Source organism: Phalangium opilio, unplaced genomic scaffold (genome assembly GCF_054372755.1).
Source record: "Phalangium opilio isolate 3A_F unplaced genomic scaffold, DU_Popi_V2 ptg000070l_1, whole genome shotgun sequence".
Lineage (NCBI taxonomy): Eukaryota > Metazoa > Arthropoda > Arachnida > Opiliones > Phalangiidae > Phalangium > Phalangium opilio.
Window position 1 is genome coordinate 9,754,826 of NW_028324182.1, and position 20,150 is coordinate 9,774,975.

General features: G+C 34.9%; 2 protein-coding genes across 7 annotated transcripts in view; one reads left to right on the top strand and one right to left on the bottom strand.

Moving 5' to 3' along the window:
• The window catches only part of mwh (multiple wing hairs), a 33,936-nt gene extending 18,511 nt beyond the window's left edge, over positions 1–15,425 (top strand). For 4 of the 6 annotated variants that reach the window (XM_089842973.1, XM_089842976.1, XM_089842977.1 and 1 more), the window contains exons 3-12: positions 8,331–8,494; positions 10,960–11,135; positions 11,218–11,365; positions 11,434–11,484; positions 11,554–11,652; positions 12,573–12,725; positions 12,789–13,109; positions 13,179–13,250; positions 13,327–13,413; positions 13,473–15,425. In XM_089842973.1, coding sequence (XP_089699099.1) covers positions 8,331–8,494; positions 10,960–11,135; positions 11,218–11,365; positions 11,434–11,484; positions 11,554–11,652; positions 12,573–12,725; positions 12,789–13,109; positions 13,179–13,250; positions 13,327–13,413; positions 13,473–14,609 — 2,408 coding nt within the window. In that variant the 3' untranslated portion in view covers positions 14,610–15,425. Of the gene's footprint in view, positions 1–1,945; positions 2,219–8,330; positions 8,495–10,959; positions 11,136–11,217; positions 11,366–11,433; positions 11,485–11,553; positions 11,653–12,572; positions 12,726–12,788; positions 13,110–13,178; positions 13,251–13,326; positions 13,414–13,472 lie in introns of those variants that run through there. The other 2 variants (XM_089842974.1, XM_089842975.1) reach the window with 2 other exon arrangements.
• On the bottom strand, positions 15,412–20,118 carry LOC149661452 (serine/threonine-protein kinase 40-like). Its single transcript, XM_089843004.1, has 8 exons — positions 19,872–20,118; positions 17,189–17,274; positions 16,997–17,131; positions 16,705–16,935; positions 16,472–16,640; positions 16,267–16,411; positions 16,073–16,192; positions 15,412–15,893 (listed from the first exon to the last, which is right to left on the bottom strand). The coding sequence occupies exons 1-8, from the start codon at positions 19,978–19,980 to the stop codon at positions 15,512–15,514; spliced, it is 1,377 nt and encodes a 458-aa protein (XP_089699130.1). The 5' UTR covers positions 19,981–20,118; the 3' UTR covers positions 15,412–15,511.
• Between the last annotated feature and the right edge of the window lie 32 nt (positions 20,119–20,150).

The following is a 20,150-nucleotide window of genomic DNA, read 5'->3' on the forward strand; positions in this document are numbered from 1 at the left end:
TGACGAGCTCGTTTCGGAGAAGGTCAACTGAGGACGCCCGCAAGATACCGCAAATAGCATCTCTTGAAAAAAAAATCTTACCAATAAACTAACGGTATATAAACAAATAAAATATTTATTAGTATAGGAAGATTCTATCATTAAAAAAGGGCACATAACGATAAATCAAAAGGGGAATAAAAGTTTTCATTAAACTAATAACGGAGGGAACAATAGGGTTTTAACGAATTGTTGAAAAAGGAGGCTACGATATTTAATTTTAGAAAAATGTTTTTTTTATTTTTTCATCTCCGGGTTATTTAAGGGGTCAACGTTATAGAAATAACTGTAAGTTCACGTTCATTTGCAGCCTCAGAACCAGAAACGTTTAATATAGGTAAGACCGGTAAAGTTTCGTTTGTTTGTACAGGTTTCAAGAATGGTTTCTAGTATAGCAAACCAAAACAAATATTTTAGGAGAAAATTACTTCTCTATTTCTTTCACCTCATACCTCATCATTTCTAACCTAATAAAACGCGTGCTATAACTTTAACAACGGTTATTTCTTAGTTAAAGTTTCACTTCCGACAAGGGGGTTATAAATTTACTTAAACCAAAACGGAACGGAACGGTAAAATCCTAAAACTTTTTATGACTAAGTACTTAAATTTCTCTTTAAAAAACCGAAAAGCTGTCTATGATAAGAATCAAGAGAAGTCAAGAAACTTTCGAGAATTCAAAGTTACCGTTAAAAATCGAAGATCCTAACACTAAGAAACCCTAATCAGATCGCTTGTAAAAGGAGAGACAGAAAAAAAAAACAGCGAAATCAAAATACCCGGTAGAGATTTGGCAGCAATAAAAGAGTAAATTGGTTTTAAAGAAGTTAATATCAAATATTCGAAAGCTTTTCTATTGGGGAATTGGATAAGATAGGAAAGAGTGAAGAGAAAGTAAGGGGCAGTGCACTTTGTTGGTGCATGGTTATAAGGCCCGAGGGAAGAAACCCATCGGACCTAAGAAGAGGAAGAAAGAAAAAGAAAAGGAATTCAAAACTTAATCTGATAGACTGGTACTATCATCCATACACCTTACTACGCAATTTAGCATGCCGAATGCTTCAAGATAAAATATGATTTTGAAATATTTCCAGTTCGTGGTCACGCGAACTACGCGCGTGCGTGTGTGTGTGATTTATACAAAGACAATCCAAGAATCAAAATGTAGTAACTAAGATATGATTGGTTGGTTGCTTGATTTGAGTCATGGAAATTGTATCATTGGGGTTTACATAGCTCTTATCAGGCGTTAATTTATTTAATCAATTGAAGTTAATGAAGATTACTACTAATATAGCTACAAATTTACCTTTATATAAATGTAAATCACTTTATTTTGAAGCGCTAAATCTTGAAAAAAAAACTAATTACTCATTGCAAGGTAAAGCAGCACACAAAGTCAGCAGAGTGACGTAAACAACTGTTTTCAATACATATGATACAAGGGTATTAAAAGTTAACTTATATTTAATTTATACCTAATCACTATATTCCCGGTTTCCCTGGGAAAATTTAAATTTAATAACAAATATTATTTTAATATAATTTTGCAGACACCAATATGAGTTATTGCGTATTGACATTAAACATATTTTTACACACGGACGGTTGTACCTATGGACGAGCAGACACGATTTAAGCGCGTTATGGTTATAATAGGAATTTCCCAAACAAGCCAAACCAATGAGCGCCCTTAAGGCGTTTCTGATTAATCCTACGCTTCAGTGACTTCTTTTTTTTTTCTTTTTATAATTTTGTTTTGAACGGACTCGTTCGCTGAGATTCCTGAGAATGCTTCTTCAATTCTGATACCCCCCTCCCCATCTCCCCTTCTAAGTATCTTCTCATTCAAGAGTTAGCATTCCCGAGTTAGGTACGATCTTGGGAATATTCCTAGATCAGTCTGGCTCCGGTTAAAACGAGTCTTAAGATGCTCTTCCGGCCGTCAGAATGAAGAGAGATGATCAATTTAGGAGTTAGGCAATGTTAGTCGCGAAAATATCCACGCAGATTAATTAATGTATTCATAGGAGTCCGTGAAGTGATTGAATTTTTAACTTAATTCATTAAGAAAATTTGGATATAAGTTTTGGAATTTATGACTGAAGATCAAAACCCGCGAGGGATAGGAATATGAGGAAGCATTTTCATCAACGACATAAGAGCGTCGTTCTCTACTGTAAGTTAGTTTAATTACAATTGTTTAATAACATATATATCTATTTGTCTATTCGAGTACGATTGAAACTTTTCAAATTAAGTTACTTTAAAAAGTTGTCAATGCTTTAAAGATACGAGCAAATCACTTAATTGTGAGCTGATTAAAATTCATTAAAAACAACGAACGTTAGATAGATTACGGTTAATTTGATTGCATTAAGTTCGCTTTTAAACAATCAAAGTTTAAATTAAAAAATTGCACATTTTTATGTCCTTAAATTATTAAGAAATTAAACAATATCTGCAAGTACATTTTTGCTAGTTTCTAGCCACTTAAATATAATAATAACAAAAAGTTTGACTTAGAATCTAACAGAACAAAAATCACGAACAAAATTTTGAGACATGCGATCTCAGTATGCATTCAAGTTCAACAACATTTCATTAAAAGTTCTAAAAATAAACGGTTTCACCAATATAGGGGGATTTTCATTTAGAGTTCCTTTGATCTAAGCGAGATTCAAAGGAAAATTAACCGAGGTGGTCTCATAAACTTTCTTTTGAAATTTCAAAGAAATAAACTTGATCCTAAGGTCCGTCCATTCCATGTCTATTCACGATTTTTCATTCGCTTAGATGAGATTTTTTGGTGAAAAAAAAAAATAACATATTTCTTATTCAATTCAAATGTCAAAGTGTCTCGTATAAAATCATTAATATCCAAAGACTTAAGCCGAAGGGAAATGGAAGTTTCGGAAAATGTCAGAACTTTGGAAGCAAAAAGTTCATGACCTCGAGGAAGTTTAAATTTAGTGTTGAAAATTTAAAAGATACAAATAAGGAAAAAATATATTTTAAATACGTGTACTTAACACTAATGACTTAATCAACAAATTTTTAAGCCTAAGGAGAGATACTTTAGAATTCGTGTTTGACCGACATAGTGAATTTTAAAATACTTATCCAATAAAGCTGCCAGCTAGGGCCACTTGGTCAAACGGGCCTTTCAAGCACTCAAATTACATACCATCGTGAAAACATACCATGATTGATAGAATTTAGCTTTTATATTCATTTCTCAATGTCAAGACTGAGAGAATTTGGGAATAGTTCAAAAGTTCGAATTCATCGCATCACTGACGAAACTTCCTGGTTCATAATCCCTGGTGTCCAAAGTATAACAAAGTCAAATTGGGGGTCCTTACAATTACAGAGAGAAAAAGGATAGAACTTTCTTCAATAGGTTGATGCCCGTAAGTGAAAGGATTGGCGTGATTTAGAAGAATATGGTCATTTTTTAAGGAATAACTAACAAGAATTATAATAAAAAATAACTCGGAAACAAATTTCTTTCAAAAGCGAGGGTTACGCTCGAACAGTCGCGGAGAGGTGAAGGTAGAGATGAAGGGGGTTTAGTTAATTCTTAAATTCAACCGTAACGAGAGGCTCAAGGCATAAAGACCAAAGAATCATGACGAATGGTAGCATAGGTTCATAAGAAATTTTCAATAAGTTTGTCACTGGTTACTGAGAGCTAGTCATGAAGTGACTTGGGTCATAGATCCTCGCAAAAGCGACGCCTGGTGAGGCACTGTCAAAGGCTTAGTACAGACTAATTAGGAAGATGGACTGCGTAGTCGTTCTCGAACTAGCTCTCAGTAAGTCTCTAGCATTACTAATTATAGTTAAGGAACATATAAATATATGATGATGGAGGAATCAGTCACTTAGCGTGAACCGAGCGTACGTGTACATTGACAGTGCTAAAATTATAAGAGTGATTGACCCCTCGATGGCTAGATTAAACCATAAACACTAGTCAAATACAATTCACCAGAAAGCTGAATTACTTTAGAACAGAACTAAGCACCATAAAAAGGTAGCTAGCTACCATCCAGCCTGCCATAAACCAATACACCTTAACGTAATTTGTTTTCTCGTATGTTGAAGCACGTGCGCACATTTCTTAAGGAGTCAAAATAAGTAGCGCGTGAATGATGACTAATTACACCTAGAACGCAATTAATTTCTATCAAAGAAAGCCGGGCTTCTTTTCTTCTCATTTACTCTTAAGTGACTGTCTCGTTGGGTGTTTTAACAAACATGACATGTAGCGTTTCTATACCTCAAGTACTTAATTGAGCCCCTTTCTGTTTTGAAGAAGAGAAAAAAAAATGAAGTAGGCTTAGAATAATGAGTAGAAAAAACGTGACTTATGAATGTATCGGAACCGGTAGTTCGTAGAAAAACCACCCTGCGTGTACTTAAGGCGCGATATTGGTTGTTAGGGTCGAGATTACATAAGCCAATTAAGCGCTGTCTATAGTTTTTTAATACAAATTCTCCTCATTTCTGGGGGTGAAAGGGCTTTGCAATATTGATTGATGGTTATGGTAGAAATGCGGTGTTCCTTTCTAAAGAATTTAAACGATTTAACCTTACCTCTTAAGGTCCTGTATAGGTTAAGAAGAACCGTGATGAGTATAAATTGCGGGCCTAAAGATCGACTTAGACTGCGTGACGTCAATATTTTTAGGGAGTAAAAGAACTTAGCAATATTTTAATTACTGCCCTTAAGGTGTATTACAATTAATTAAAATTCACAACCGCAAAATACTAAAACGATCCACATATTTAAAAACCCACGCCTTGACATTTATCAGATACATCTTGTAAGATATTTAATTGACCCATTAGCTGACAAACCCCTTGACCCAAAGTGCAAAAAATTCTTAATTATGGTAAAGAAAACCCCTAAAATTGCCTCAAAATTGTTTCGTAGGACCACCAGTTTTTTAATAGCAGTTTTCCGCATTTTTTGAAACGTTTCTAGAAACACTAGTTGGGGTGAATAGGCGTGTGTCGGGCGTTGGGTAATTGATCTTATTTTTTTAAAACAAACTTGATGGAGCCAAGCATAGTTTCGTGAGTACTTGAGTACTTTAGTACTATGATGACTCACCTCAGGGCTTACATAACGGTTTTATACAATAAGATCAAAAATAATGGAATTTCTGCACAAACTAACTTAGAATCAAATATACCATGCACGTATTAGTTTATAATGCTTAAAGCAAGAACCAGTAAATAATACCATCAGATCATAAGATATGTTCCATAAGTTTGTCACTGGTTACTGAGAGCTTGTCATGAAGTGACGTAGGTGAATCGTCATAGACTCTGGTGAGGCGCTGTCAAAGGTTTAGGAAGATTGACTGCAAAACCGCGTGTAGTCACAATTCTCGCTTGTCGATCTCGAACTAGCTCTCAGTAAGTCTCTTCTAGCATTACGAAGTATAGGAAGTGTCATACTTATGGAACGTATCTTATAAACTTATGATAATACCTTGGAATGTGCTATGCCTAATACCAAGCCTAGGGTTTCAATTGCAATTAACACTGTTATTTTACACGGTTCACAATATGAACAGTGAGGTCTTATAACACTTCTTGCTAAGAGCAAGTCCATATATTAAATTTTTAAGCGGAAAATTCGGGAAAACAAACTTTGTTTTAAACCGTTTTGTACTTTACCGGGAGCCATTATTATCGAAAAAAAATTATATTTAATAATTTTCCCCAAAATGTTTCAAGAAATTTGGAGCCATTTCGTTACAGGTTTGGCTAAATTGCTTAATATTAACGATGATTTAGAGTTCATGTATTAGTTTTTCTTCCATCTTTTCCCCATAACTGTTGAAAGAAAAATTATAAGTTCACCCCAGAAGAAAAAATAAGTTTTCTAATTGAAAATAAAGACCATTATCGTAAAATCGTGATTGAGATAACAATGTCTTAGGAAAGTTAAACCAAAAAAAAAACATACCAAAATTTTAAAATTAAAAACCTTAAAAATAGCAACAGGGTCTTGGTCAACCTACGTGGTATAATTTGTAATAAAACTAATTAAGATTTACAAATTTTTTTCTGTTGGTTCTTTATAATAATTAAAGATAGAACGTCATTCCAATACTCATTCAAGCGTTGCACGTTTTTACTTTGAACTAATAAAAAATTGAGGATGGGGAAATATTTTGCATGTTCTATAACTTGATAGATACTCAAAAATGCCGATGGCGACAAAACAGCCACGAAATTTCAGAAAATTGAACAACTAGATCGACTGAATTTCAATTCAACCCTTTTTTAAAGCTAATGCTTTGGGCATAACCGTATATTTTTAACTTGAATGGATTTCTTACCAAAAATTAAGGTTGTCTTGGTATTGCTGATGTTGAACTCGGGCCTTGGTGAAATCCACGGTGATAAAATTAGCATAACTGCCCTCTACGAAAATTCGTTTAAAATGACGCTATTCCCGTTAACACGAACTGTACCCGACAAAAATTTCCACTAAAATGAATGGCAAAATGGCGGATTTAACATCAGTAGGCCAAATTTTTTAGGTCTAAAGATTATGAGACTTTTGTTTAAAAAAGGTTGTACGAAGCCAATTTTTGTTAACATAGCTATGAAAATAAATATGTGCAAATAATTTTGTGTTTGAAGTGGGCTATGACGTTTACAATTGATACTTTAATGGAGAAATTATACTGAGTGTAAGAACTAAAGCTAGGTCCCTTAAATATTTATCCATGGCTTCAAGAGTGATGCCGTTTTCTATTGGCATTTTCTATGGAGAAAATTTCTTGGATTGAAAACGTAAGCTCCTTCAAAACTGCATTAAATGCCAGCTATGCCTAATTTAATATTGCTCCATGCTAGCAGTCAATGGAAAACAGCATTACAGTGACCTTTAATCATATAAATATTTAATATATAATATATAAGTTCATCGTGGCGAGGTGTATGAACTTTTATAACAATTGAACCCCAATAAAATTCGATTTCGTTAACCTTTCCTAAACACTTTCAAACATCTTAATTGGTCATGACAAACGCGCTTTCCAAATGAACCCTATAACAGTCGACGAACTCTTAAGAATTGGTTGTCGTACCGGTCGGTGTAAAGTAATTAGGAAGATCCATCGACTCCGGGACTGTACAGGATCAAGACCCGCTATTTGGCGCGGATGATGACCGTGCCAAAATTGAAATTACGCCCGGTTTTAAGACCCTAATTGGATAAACCTATTAATTCCCTAAGCTCAAATTCAAAGCGAAATGCCAACTAAAAACCGCTACAAAAAAATAGCGTGACTTTTACTGCTCAAACGTCCTTAGCTTCGAGAGTCTAGTGTCTTATAGAATACCGTATCAAGTATTACGGTACGGTTATTACGATAATAACCACTTTATATGGGAGGTTATATTCATTTATCCCCGATTATTTCTCAATTTACATCATGATTTTTAATATCATCTTCCTTTCATTAATCTTCGACCTACGTGGAGGACTGACGGTAGATTTTCCTTTACAACTAAGACCGCATTAATCCGAAGTTATAATTCACACTGGGCTCCCATCTATTCGATAACACTAGAAATAAATGGAGGTGTATTCATCCGCGAGTTTTCGCCAACTTCACGATTATGCTGGGAAGTCGCGAAAAAAACCATAACCCCTCTACTTACTTCTGATAACACCTACAGTCACATATTAATAATGACAACTTCGGTTTAATAAATTTGATATCCTTAATAAAAATAAGATTTAATATCAGACAATTACCTTTCCAAATTTTGATTAATTATATTTTTGAGAAAATAAGATATTTTTCAGCGCCGTGTACCGCCTCTATAAATTAAAAACTCATAAAAAAGGATAATATGTATAATATAATTTATCGTGCCCATTTTTCCTTCTTCGTTTAAATAATTATTTAGAATTAAGTAATTCGGGAACACGAGGTTAAGAGATTTGTATCGTAATTAACTTAACCCTAAAAATAGTAGCAAAAATTTCTAGGAATTACCACCGTATTAATGAGTTTATATTTAAAAATTTTTACGCCATGAAATATGAACGACAAAACTTTATTAAGAAACAAAACCCTAGGGGTTAAAATCACGGTTAAAATGTACCTACGGAATGAGGAAAAAGAAAAACGCTGTTAGTTCCCCAAGATAAAATGTCACTTAACATTAAAAATAATCTTGCTTAAGCGATAAGTTACAAATTTTCGGATTATAAGCCTAACTTAACCTTCTTCCATTTAATCTAATTTCAGCACCTTATTCAAGATCCACTTCTTCGGTTGCCAATATGCATCCAGAAGAAGAAACTCCAAGAAACAATAAGAGTTCAAGCAAAACGAGTAACAGTCATGTCGTCGCGAAGGTCAAGCCTGAAGAGACATTGGTCACTTTGGACACAGATGATACTCCGGCCAAGGTATGTACACATAGTCACTTCAAAACAAACCCTTAATTCTATTTGCAACCAAACCCTTGAAAATGTAACGTAATTTCAATGTAATTTAACGAACGCGGATGTTTGAACTTTTTCACCACTTCGTGTCATCTGCCTCGAAGTGTACTGATATTATACCGACGTGTTTACAAAATATCCCTTAGGCTTGGCGAAAACGTAACTAATTTAAAAGAAATCTGATACCACGAAAAAGAAGAAAAAAACATTACTAGCACTCTTATACAATTATAATTCGTTTAAATTCCATATCCTCGAGGCATTATCATTTTGTTTCACCGTTAAAAAATTGAAACTCGACCGACGATGAGAGAAAACATTAGATAAATTAAGAGACTCGAAAACTTGAAGGAATATGCCTTGAATTCTTGATATCAAAAGGGTACCGACCTCAGTGCATGCCATGAGTCGGTATATGACTTAAGCTAAATTAAAGTCTACTGTACCTAGCAATCTTGAAAAAAATAACTAGTTTTAATTCCACAATTCTTTCTATCTCAGACTTCATTAAATCGAAAAAATGTAATGGACTAACGGTTCTAGGGTGCAATATTACTAAATTATATTTTTCAATCAATCAATATTTCTAGGAAAATCATACTCCGTGCATTTTGGTTGGATTTTTTTATTAATTTTCCTATTGGTGATTGAACTTAATAAAATGACTATTTTCTACGCAATTTTAAAATAAAAGGGAGTCAAAAATAGATATCACATCTGTTTTTAACTTAAAGAGGGAAAAAATCTAGATATAACACAATTTTAATTGGTCTTGTTAACAACTCGAGGAAATAGATCGTTGAATTTTCACACCTCTATTTCGGAATCGGGATATATTAATTTTATTTCAAAAGAAAGGGGTGTGAATTTCTAAATTTATTCGCGGTTCATAAATTATGTTACGAATTTTTTAGCATTACTAATTACGTGGGTTGGAAGGCAAAATATTGGTGTGAAAAAATTATTTATTCAATGATCTGTTGATCGCAGTTAGGGTTAGCTTACGGTTGTTTCTCTTATGGCTAGGAATCCAAGTGTCCGAGTTGTTCTAAAAAATATTTCAACCACCAAATAATATTTGAGCTTTTACCATCAACTATTATTTGGCAATTAAGAGGCCCATAGCTCAATAAGTTTAGGTCATGAAAATTGTATGAGAAAACAAATTTAATTCAAGGAAATTCGCTTTTCCGCGAAAAACTATTAATTAGGTTGCCATTTACCTTATGGTCCTTTATGTTAGTCCCTAGGGCCATCCCAGGAGACCTCACCTGTTCCGTGATTATAATTAAATAGGAAAGATGAGTTTCTCTTTTATCAAAGAAAATAAAAAATACTTCATATCTGGGACATTTCTTAGAAATCTTTTAAGGTGATCTTCCACATTTTCACACTCGCTTTTAAGATAGCCATATCAACACCGAGGGGCAGATTTTCATGACCTATTTCATACTGAGAAGAGCGTAGGGGACCATATATTTTTGTATCAAAAAATACCGATAAAAGCCAAAAAAATAAAAGAATTATTATTATACTTTACCTCAATATCCATATTGTCGTTAAGTTACACGGAATAGACCGTATCTTCGGATGGGGCGAAATTGAGAATAAAATAATAATAAAAAAAAAAATAAAATTAGACCTACTTTTGAGAATAAATAGAAAACGAAGTAGGTAAGCAGAGGGGACTCTAGATTAATTTTGCGAAAACTTTTCCCTTATAGGAATTTTAAAATTTTTGATATACAATCAAAAGTAAATAAACGTGAAACATCTTTTAAAAAAAGCTCGATATTAGTTTATTGTAAGAACATACATTACACTTATTATTTTATAACTTTGGGTTTATCAACTTCTGACCGATAAATAAAATTAAACCAATTGAAAATTTTTAAGAATGCCGAAGAGCATCTCTGGTTGACAAGCAACACAAAAAAAATAAATAAAAATAATATCAGATACGAATAAACATCTTTAAGTTCCTCTTTCGGCTTCAAAATATATATATATAAATTAAGTCTGGTCAAAATTGACCCGAATCCCATATTATTAATTGTTATTTTGGGCAATTATATTATTGAGAATATTTCGAGACAGCTGGGGTAACGATATTATTGGCTTTATTTCCTCTTGGGTTCAATCTTTGGTGGCATGGGCCTCAAAATTTTCGATTGTAATGATCTCGGTTTATGGGAATGAAGGATATAAAACTTGATTAATTTTGAACGCGAGTCGATCATCCGCCTATTGTTCCCGATAACTATTTCAAAAATAGAATAATAAATCAATCAAGGTTGGGATATTTAGAGCTTATTGCGTTAGGTATAACAAAAACCATTAGACGAGTTATTAATGATATTATAACATTTTAAAAGGTTAACGTACGTACGTTCTCATGACACCTTTCGTTTAAATTTATTTCGAAATAGCCGAGATCACCTTATTTAACAGCGTCGGATTATGTCTTCTACATTCGAAGACAACTTGCCAGAGAAAGAGGATTCGAAGGAGATCCTCCAGAAGATAAAAACATGATGGTGGAATTACCTAAGCTGACCGACCTTTTGAGAAGACTTCGAGACGATTTAAGATGCTCATTTACAAGGTTGTCACTCTGAATTTAAAGAAATTATAATATGAATTACTTATATACTCGAAAACTGACTCCAAATATGTATATTTTAAAGTTTTGTCGAGGATTTTGTTGGAGAACCTAACGAAGGAGTCAATTGGCTCTTAGATTTGCTCAAAGCTTGCCAAACTAGAAAATCCAGATCTGATGGAAACATGTCAGTTCGTCAAAAAGAAAAGCATCAAATGATGAAACGAATGCTGGTAATTAGCAACTTAATTGCAATTAAGGATTTTAAACAATTTATTTCATATTGAATGTCCACGTACAGGCTGACGAATTCGAATGTCTATTATGCCTGAGGTTTTCGACACGATCCCTGGTTAGTAGATAATCATCTACCAGTGTATATAACTTATGTAAGACAATAAAATTACGTTTGACCATACAGAAAGCGATTGAAAAGATTTCGTCACACCGAAATGGCTTGTCCACAGTTGCCACATGCATTATGAGCGACTTTACCAAATCCAGAATGCTGGCGTTACAAGTAAGCGATAAGAAATTCGATATAATACAATAGCTTTGATAATTATTATTTAATAAGAGAGACATACCCCTTCGAGACAAGAAAAACTTTATTATAATTATATTAATATTAATAGATATATTTCGTGAGAAATATCTAACTGGGAGATATGGACGGTATATGTACGAATCCCCCTACACTGACAACTTAGTATCAACTAACTCATCCGTCCCGAAAGACAATAGAATATTTAAATAGATGGCAATTACAGTCTAGAAAAACGTTTTCCCATAGTTTTCTTCGGAAAAGGTCTACGTTCGTCGAAGCGTTAATTTCGTAAAGCAAAAAGAGATTATATTTTATTCATTCACTACCCCTCTTAGACGCTAACGCTTCCATTGTCTTCAAAACGACATATGACATGTACCCCTTCGTTCTGTACCGGAAATCCAAAGTTCCAAACTAAAGGAGATACCTATCTAACCCCTGCTTCAATTTTTTTATATATATAAAACTCGGAACTCGGGTGAAAAAGAATTTTATAATTCTATTTTCTTCTAAGCTGAGATAAAAATAAGGGGGGCTCTTTGCAGATAAAATAACTTGATAGATTGAGGCGACATTTCCTTATTACCGAATTCGTTCTGGGTTAGTGAACGGAATGATTCGACATACTGAAGCATTTTTTAAACGAAAAAGAACCAATATTTTTTTTTTAGGAAAAATAACTAAGTTGAAATAGTTTATCGTGGGAGAGGACAATATATTCCGGTAGTGTTTGCTAACCCGCAACATATTAGGAAGTGTTACAAATATGACAAATTCAAATAGCCATTAGCAACTAAGTTCGGTGTAAATGAGCGAGGAAATTCATTGTGGAGGGAATTTTTATCTTATTTAACGATTTCCTGGTTAAAATAGTTTAATTTTTAATTACGCAGCTCTTGACGAAAATATGCGAACTTTCCCCGAATGGTTTTAATAAAGTTTTGGAAGCAATGTCTTCCCTGAGATTGATATACGGAGAATCGGTTCGTTTCAAGTTCCTAGTGGCCATACTAAACGGAAACGCTTCTACACCTCAAGGGTTTGAGGTATGATTTCGGAATACATAGCTCAGTTTCGAATAAATAAATAACGTTGTTACGCTTTGCCAGTATGTCGCCTTGGGTTTCTTGAACACGCTATTGACCAGATGTCCAAGACCGGCTGAAAGAGTCCGTCTACAATGCGAGCTGGAAGAAGCTGGTTTTCACGTAGCACTTTTGGAAGCGGTACATTCATTCATTTATTTATTAAAACCAAAATGTATCAAACTAAACCATTTACGTCAACAGAAACTTAGAGATAAAGAAACTTCGAAAGACGATCAAGTTTGGGCTGAAATTCAGTATTGGAAAGACAGATACTTGGACGTTAACAATTTGCTAGATGACAGAAGGAAATGCATTACCGAAAATTCGCACCTCAAAGACGAGGTAAATATATTGCTTTGAGTTTCGAATGAAGTACAGCGTTTTTTAATCGGATGTTTAACTTCCTTCTAGATCGAGGTGATCAGGAAAACGATGAAAAAATTGGAAATGGATAAAATTAACTTGATGCAAATTGAACGAGATGTAAGAGAAAATTATTCTGGTTATTTAAAGTTAATGAAAACAAAACTTTAAACAACCACTTTCTAAAATTCCATAGTTGAAAGAAAAATGCGTGGATTTGGAACATGAGATCGGAAAAGGCAATAAAACTTCGAACACACTCCCACGGGTTATATCCGCAAATGTAAGTATCAAGAATATCGTAAAAATATTTCCCATTCTCACACTGACGAATTTATATAGCCCAAGAAACCCGAAGTTTCGAAGAAAATTTCAGCTTCCGAAGACAGCGACAGCAGCGATCCTCACGCACCAGATTCGGGCCGTTGCAGTTTCATGACAGACGAAGGTTCACCCGCTGAGGAAACTGACCAACCTGACAGTGAAGAAATATTCATTGATATTCCCACCATCTGCCCTCCTGTCGGATTCCGAGCTAATACTTCGAACAACATTAGAAGAGAGAACAGCGAATCTATTTTGTCTAAGGTTGAACCGCCTTCTTACATAGACACCCTCAACAACGTTTCTCTGGAAAAACCCAAGTTAACGAGATCGGCCCACACATCGGTTATGGATCTTCAGTCTATGTCCATGGACAGTCATCCGACTCAAAAGAGGGAAAGAGAGAATATCGTAGAGAGAGAAGGTATCGAATGGGAGTACCCAATCATTCCCAAGATCACGACGACGCCTGCCATGATCCTAAAAAGATCCAGGTCAGAGGACAAGTCCCGATCTGGAAAAAAGAGCCTTCGCACCAGGTCGGAAGAGAGACACCAAGCTCAAAATAGACAATCGGATCAAGTCAAGTACGTCGAGGCTACTGGATTCTTTTACAAGACACGTAACAGAAAACCCTTATCGGAACTGTTCCCGGAAACGTTCGAGAAAGTAAAACCCAGCAACGTAGAACCCGTGCTAAAAAGTATAACCAACGTCAATTCTTCGCCTTCCCTTTCGAAGAGTCAAAAACCTACGAGTGTCAGCTCTTCCAACAAACATTTCCCATTACCTAACGCCTACAGAAGCAACTTCATTCTAAAGGGCCACGGAAATTGCGACATGTACTCGAGTGCAACAGGTACAGGCGGAAAAAACACCAATCTAAACGTCAACCGAGATAGTATGCGCAAATTGGAACCGCTTGACTTGAAAGACCTACACAAACTGAACAACGAACTTCCTAAATTGGATCCCTTCATCAAAAATGGAAACGGCCGCAAGTCCGAGATGTTAAGTCGATCTCACGCGTATAAGAGCGCTTCTACTAACAACGTCAATCGCCTAGAAAGCAACCTGACGAACCACGGGACCATCAGCGCTTTGGTACATAAAGAAATCGCTGAAGCCGTTAGACAAATTAGTGGATGGTTGTAAAAGACCGCCCTAACTAACGCGTAGAAGTTTTATACATTGTACAGTTAACTAACAAACTTCATTCATCAAACCTTAACGTATAACAAAACGAAGCCTTACTGAAAAAAAGCAGATAAAAATCTGAAACTTTGCTCAAGTATGTAGGAAATTCTCACTCGGGTCATTTTAAAGTTGTTGGAATCACAATGTTCTTGGCTCTTGCGCGAAAGAATTTCGGTGATTACGCGACAACCATTTTTAAAATACTAAAAAAAAATAAGATTCATTATAAACTATACCCACACATTAGTAGTTGAAAACATGTTATTTGATAATTAATTATATTAACAAAAAGAAAGGTAAACTAAGAGCTGTAAATAGTTCTAACATTAAGCAACGCTTAATACCTAGTTACTAACTACAGCCAGGAGCAATTTCGCTCGTATCCAGACGCGAGCTGCAAATAACGTCGAAATAAAACTTTTGCAAAATTTTGTTTAATTCATTTTGGCGATAATCAAATACTTTTCGATATAATTAATTGGTATTCAGGATAAGTTTTGTTTATGTTTAAACTTGTAAATAGCTTATCAAACACCTTAACCATTAAAACCTATTCATACTAAATGGGATCTACTTAAAAAAAATGTCTTATAAAATCTTTTGGTCAAACTTACTTTGGCTCATTTTATTTTCTCCACTATAAGATTGGGAATAATTTATTTTATAATTTTTGGATACAATAGTTCATCATTATGTTAATAAAGCAGGCCTATATCAATAACTGTATATATTTGAATGGAGAAATAATATTAATAAAACGTTTCAGTGAAAAATATATAATTCTTTATTTCAAAATGATCGTGGGTACAATGTAAAAATAGCTGCTTTATAAAACTTATGTTCGGGGATACAGATTTAATTTATGGTTGATTCCCAAGCCACTGCCGATAGCTTAGCAATTCGGCAGCATTCAAAGGTCTAGCATCCTCCGTTATTCTCCTAATTGGAATGCTTCCACCAACTCTGGTGGAAATTGTCGTTTGGGGTATTAGCCCAGGCTGCCCAGTGACTGGCCGTGTGAGAGTTGGCTCTGTAGTACGATTGGTGGAGTTACTTCGAACTTTAATTACTGGTACAGAGTTGGGTGATGATACTCTCAAATGGTCGAAGTAGAATGTTTGAGATGGAATGCTTAAAGAGGCATTTCTCTCGCTTTCATTTTGGTTCACTTCTTCATCATCATCATCTATATCAGGAACCACTTGTAAAGGTCCTCCGGCTCCAATTGGGTTGCGACCAACCCTAAGTTTCCAAGAATTTTAGGCACAGTGGTCTTTCGACTTTTTCGAAAACAATTGGCCCAGGATTTTATTCAAAAACTTCTTTAGCTATCACCTCTAATAGCAAATTACTATTAAAGATGGCATTACCGCTAAGGCTGATTTTGAATAAAGTACGCAACTAGGCCAAATAATCTTTACCATAACGCGAAAGTAGTTTGAAGAGAATCAATGACTTGTTTGGCAGTCATTCTTTGCTTTGTGTTTAATACTAGAAGTTTCTTCAAAATGTTGACGGTACTGTCACTTATCCTACCGTCACTGCAAATGTTTCTATACTTAAGTATTTTTCTTGCAGGATTATCAGGTAAGTTCAGAATAAAAACGTTTCTAACTTCGGTATTGTATAATCAGCTGCCTTGATCTTTCTGAATAACTCCTGAGGTACAGAGTCATAAAAGGGAAATTGCCCGTAAAGCATAGTGAATAAAACGACACCCAATGCCCACATGTCACTAGGTTTACCCAAATAATGCTTGCCTATAGTTAAAATCCTTAAATTTCAGCCACGATTTACAAAATGTTTAATTATAATTATACCACTTAAGACATCAGGGCTGATATAAGCTGGACTTCCTCTCTGATCTTTTAAGAGATCATTCTCATTAAGCAAATGTTTTCCCAAACAAAAATTAGTAATTGTTATCTTTCGCGTACGTTTATTTAGAACCATATTGCCGAGTTTCAGATCTCTATGGACAATATTTCTCTGTGACAAGACAAATATTGCTCATAACTCTTTATTTCCATATTCCCAGTAACACTGGACTTACATTATGCAAGTCATTGACAATGGTAACCACTTCATAGAATATAACTAGGGCATCTTTCTCAATTAACTTTTTCTCCTTAATTACGTAATGTTGTAAATTAACCAAATCCGATGTTTTAGGGCTAAAATCATGCGCAACGAGGCAATCAAGTACCAGGCACAATCTACGTTTCTTTTTGCCAGTGTAAACGTGTCGCCCACTAGAGGATTCTTTTTCCTCCTGGGCTTCATCCTACAAAAACCTTGGCTCAAGATACGTGCGACACCAAATTACTAATAATGTTCAATCCAACCTTAAAAAGGCCATGGTGATGCACCACCCCATTTTGATCATGCAATAACGATAACAAAGAGTACTCTGTATGGAGTAACATTTTGCCTTGCCGATCATCCTGAGTTTCCTCAGAAAAATCTTGCAAAGTTAAAATCTGGAAGTCTTATACAGTCAGAGGAGTGAATTTTAAATTAAAGATTATGATAGAGACCTTAAGAGTATAGAAATCATCCGTTTCTTCTTTCCTAGCCAGACAATGAACAATACTTTTAACCGGGGAATTTGCCAAACGTGGTCCTAAGGTGAAACCACGATAATTTATGTCAAAAATTACATAAAATAAGTCTTTAATTTAAGCTAGTAACTTATTTTCATAATTTAAATTTAAAAGAAAAGTACGGCTAACATAATATTATACCTTAAAAGAACGGCCTTCTTCTACTTATAAAAGGAAAATTATTAAAAAAAAATAAACGATCTCTTATCAAAAATAATTTGTATTTAATTAGTCTTAAAATCGAGGACCACTGCGCCGCCATTGTTTTGTGGCGTCCATGGTGGCGTCACCTCTAAGCGTGTGAGAATTCAACCAATCCCGTAGGGAGTTGGGCAGTGTTTCCACTCGAAGGTTAGGATTTTCGCCCATTTTAGGTGCAAAAGTGGTGTTTTTCGCCCCATCTGTAGTAGATTTTCGCCGCAAAAAATCCCGTAATTTTTTTCTCTTTTTATTGGTCCAACCACAGCCCACTCTATAGGGTTAGGCTGCAAACGCTATGTAAAAGCCGAGATCAGCAATTTGCGCTTTTAATTTTCACATCTCATTTAAATTTCAAGAAATATGAACCAAATTTTTAAAATAAGGGTCAAAAAATGGTGTTCCTCCCATAGACGATCATGTTAAAAGCTGACTCCTTTTATTTTTCGAGCTAAAAAGCCGAAAATTCCTGATACGCGCATTTACATAGGAAAAATTGTTTGATGGGGCTTTTATAGCGCGATGGAGTTGGCTGTGCTTGAGAGAAACACAAAGCGTAGCCAAGTTGAGCCAAATCGATCACGCTTGTTGCGTCCCATGATTATAATTTAAGACCGCCAAGCAATGGCACCAAATTCACCAATCACTACCACCTATGTGAGCCTAATCAGACCAGTCTTGGAAATAGCACAGGTCCACAGGTCAAAAACCAGTTTATTAATTGCTCGGACCAGTTTTTTTATTCGAAATCCGGGGGTTGCTGGTCCTTGGGACCAGTTTATTAATTGAGAATATTTATGAAAATTCAGGAGGGACCAGTTTAAAAATTCTAGTCATTATAAATTTCTACTCCACGGATATAGACTCCTAGCCTTGACTGGATCTCATTCTTGCCTTCCTTGCTACAACCACAGCTCACTCGATCACGCTTTGGCTTCACACGCTATAGAAGCCCTTCCACGCAATGTTTTTCCTATGTAAAAGCGCGTGTTGGACTGTTGGTAATTTGGGGCTTTTTCGCTCGACAAATCCAAGGAGCCAGCTTTTAAGATGACCGGCTATGGGAGGAACACAGTTATTTAGCCCTAATTTTGAAACTGCTGGTTCAAATCTCTTGAAATTTTAAAGAGATGTGCAAAACAACGTTTGCTATTTTTTGGAAATTTTCAAAAGTTTCCCTTTTATAGTTTTTTGCATAAATATTAGAACGAAAATAAGCTCTAATTAAAGGGCTTTGTCTTCGAACCGTTTTATAAGTTTCTTCCGTTTCACTCGATCGAATCTCTTGAAATTTTAGTGAGAGGCATATTGAACGGTTTTAAATTATGATGCAAAGTTTCAAAGTTTTTAAACAAACAATTCACTTCCGAAAAATTCATTAAAATTTTGTTTGTGCATAATCCTACAACCTATTTTGTCGCTTAGGGAAATTTTAGGAAAAGAACTATTCGTTTTAAAACTTCGAAATTTTGCACGATAATTTAAAACCTTTCAATATGCCTCTCACTAAAATTTCAAGAGACTCGAACCAGTGAAACTGAAGGAAACAAATTTAAACTGTTTGAGACTAAGCCATTAAATTATGGTAAATTTTCGTTTTAATGTTCTTACTAAAAGCTTTGCAAGGGAAAAACTTTGCACAAAAATAGCAAACTCTATTTTGCAAATCTCATTAAAATTTTAAGAGATTTCAACCAGTATTTTCAAAATTAGGACCAAAAAACGGTGTTCCTCCTATTGACGGCAATGTTAAGAGTTAACTCTGATTTTTGACTTAATTTTGCTTCTATAGCCCGATCGAGTGGGCTGTGCGTCAACGAAATACTCCCTTAATTTTTTAATAGGATTAGTAAAAAATAAATTAGGGATAGGGTCACTGGTCCCAAAAACCAGTTTAATATTGTAGACGCGGGGGGTCACTGGTCCCGAGGACTAGTTTCAAAAAAATCCTTATTTCCAAGACTGAATCAGACCCTGAGCCCATAGCCTACTAGATATTATAAAAACTGAGCAAAAATGTGTGATGAAAAAAACTGAACCATAAAAAAAATCTAAATAAAGTTTTCGCCGCTTTTTTCGCCGTTTTAAATGGTTTTCGCCGCATTTTCGCCTTTTCGCCGCTTTTCAATATTTTGGTGCTCAGAGACTAGATTTTCGCCGAAAACGGACTTTTTCGCCGCAAAGTGGAAACACTGGAGTTGGGACTAGTGGTTCTGCAGACGCCACTAGAGCAATGGCGGCGCAGTAGCCCTCGTTTTTAAGACTAATTAAATACTAATTATTTTGAAATAAGAGATCATTTATTTTTTTCTAATATTTATCCTTTTATATTTTGAAAAGGCCGTTCTTTTAAGGTATAATATTATACTATCTGCGCTTTTACATTAAACACCAAAATTAACAAGACCCAACGGCTTACCCAGTAAATATGGTCCTGCTCTTTTTAAAACCCTAGTAGCGCGACTGCTTGGTCCTTTTCCGACATTATGTAGAAAATCAAAATCATGCGTACAAATACGTCGTTTCATAATTCGCAATTAAAAATAAATAATTTAACTATGTAAATATAAAATCTTTAAGAAATTTGGGGAACATTATTTTACGTAGCCATTCGAACGAATAAGCAGACGACGATAGTCAAAGTGGTAAGAGGCTAAGAGCACCAAACTCCACTGAGCGAGCATAGTGGAAAACTGGG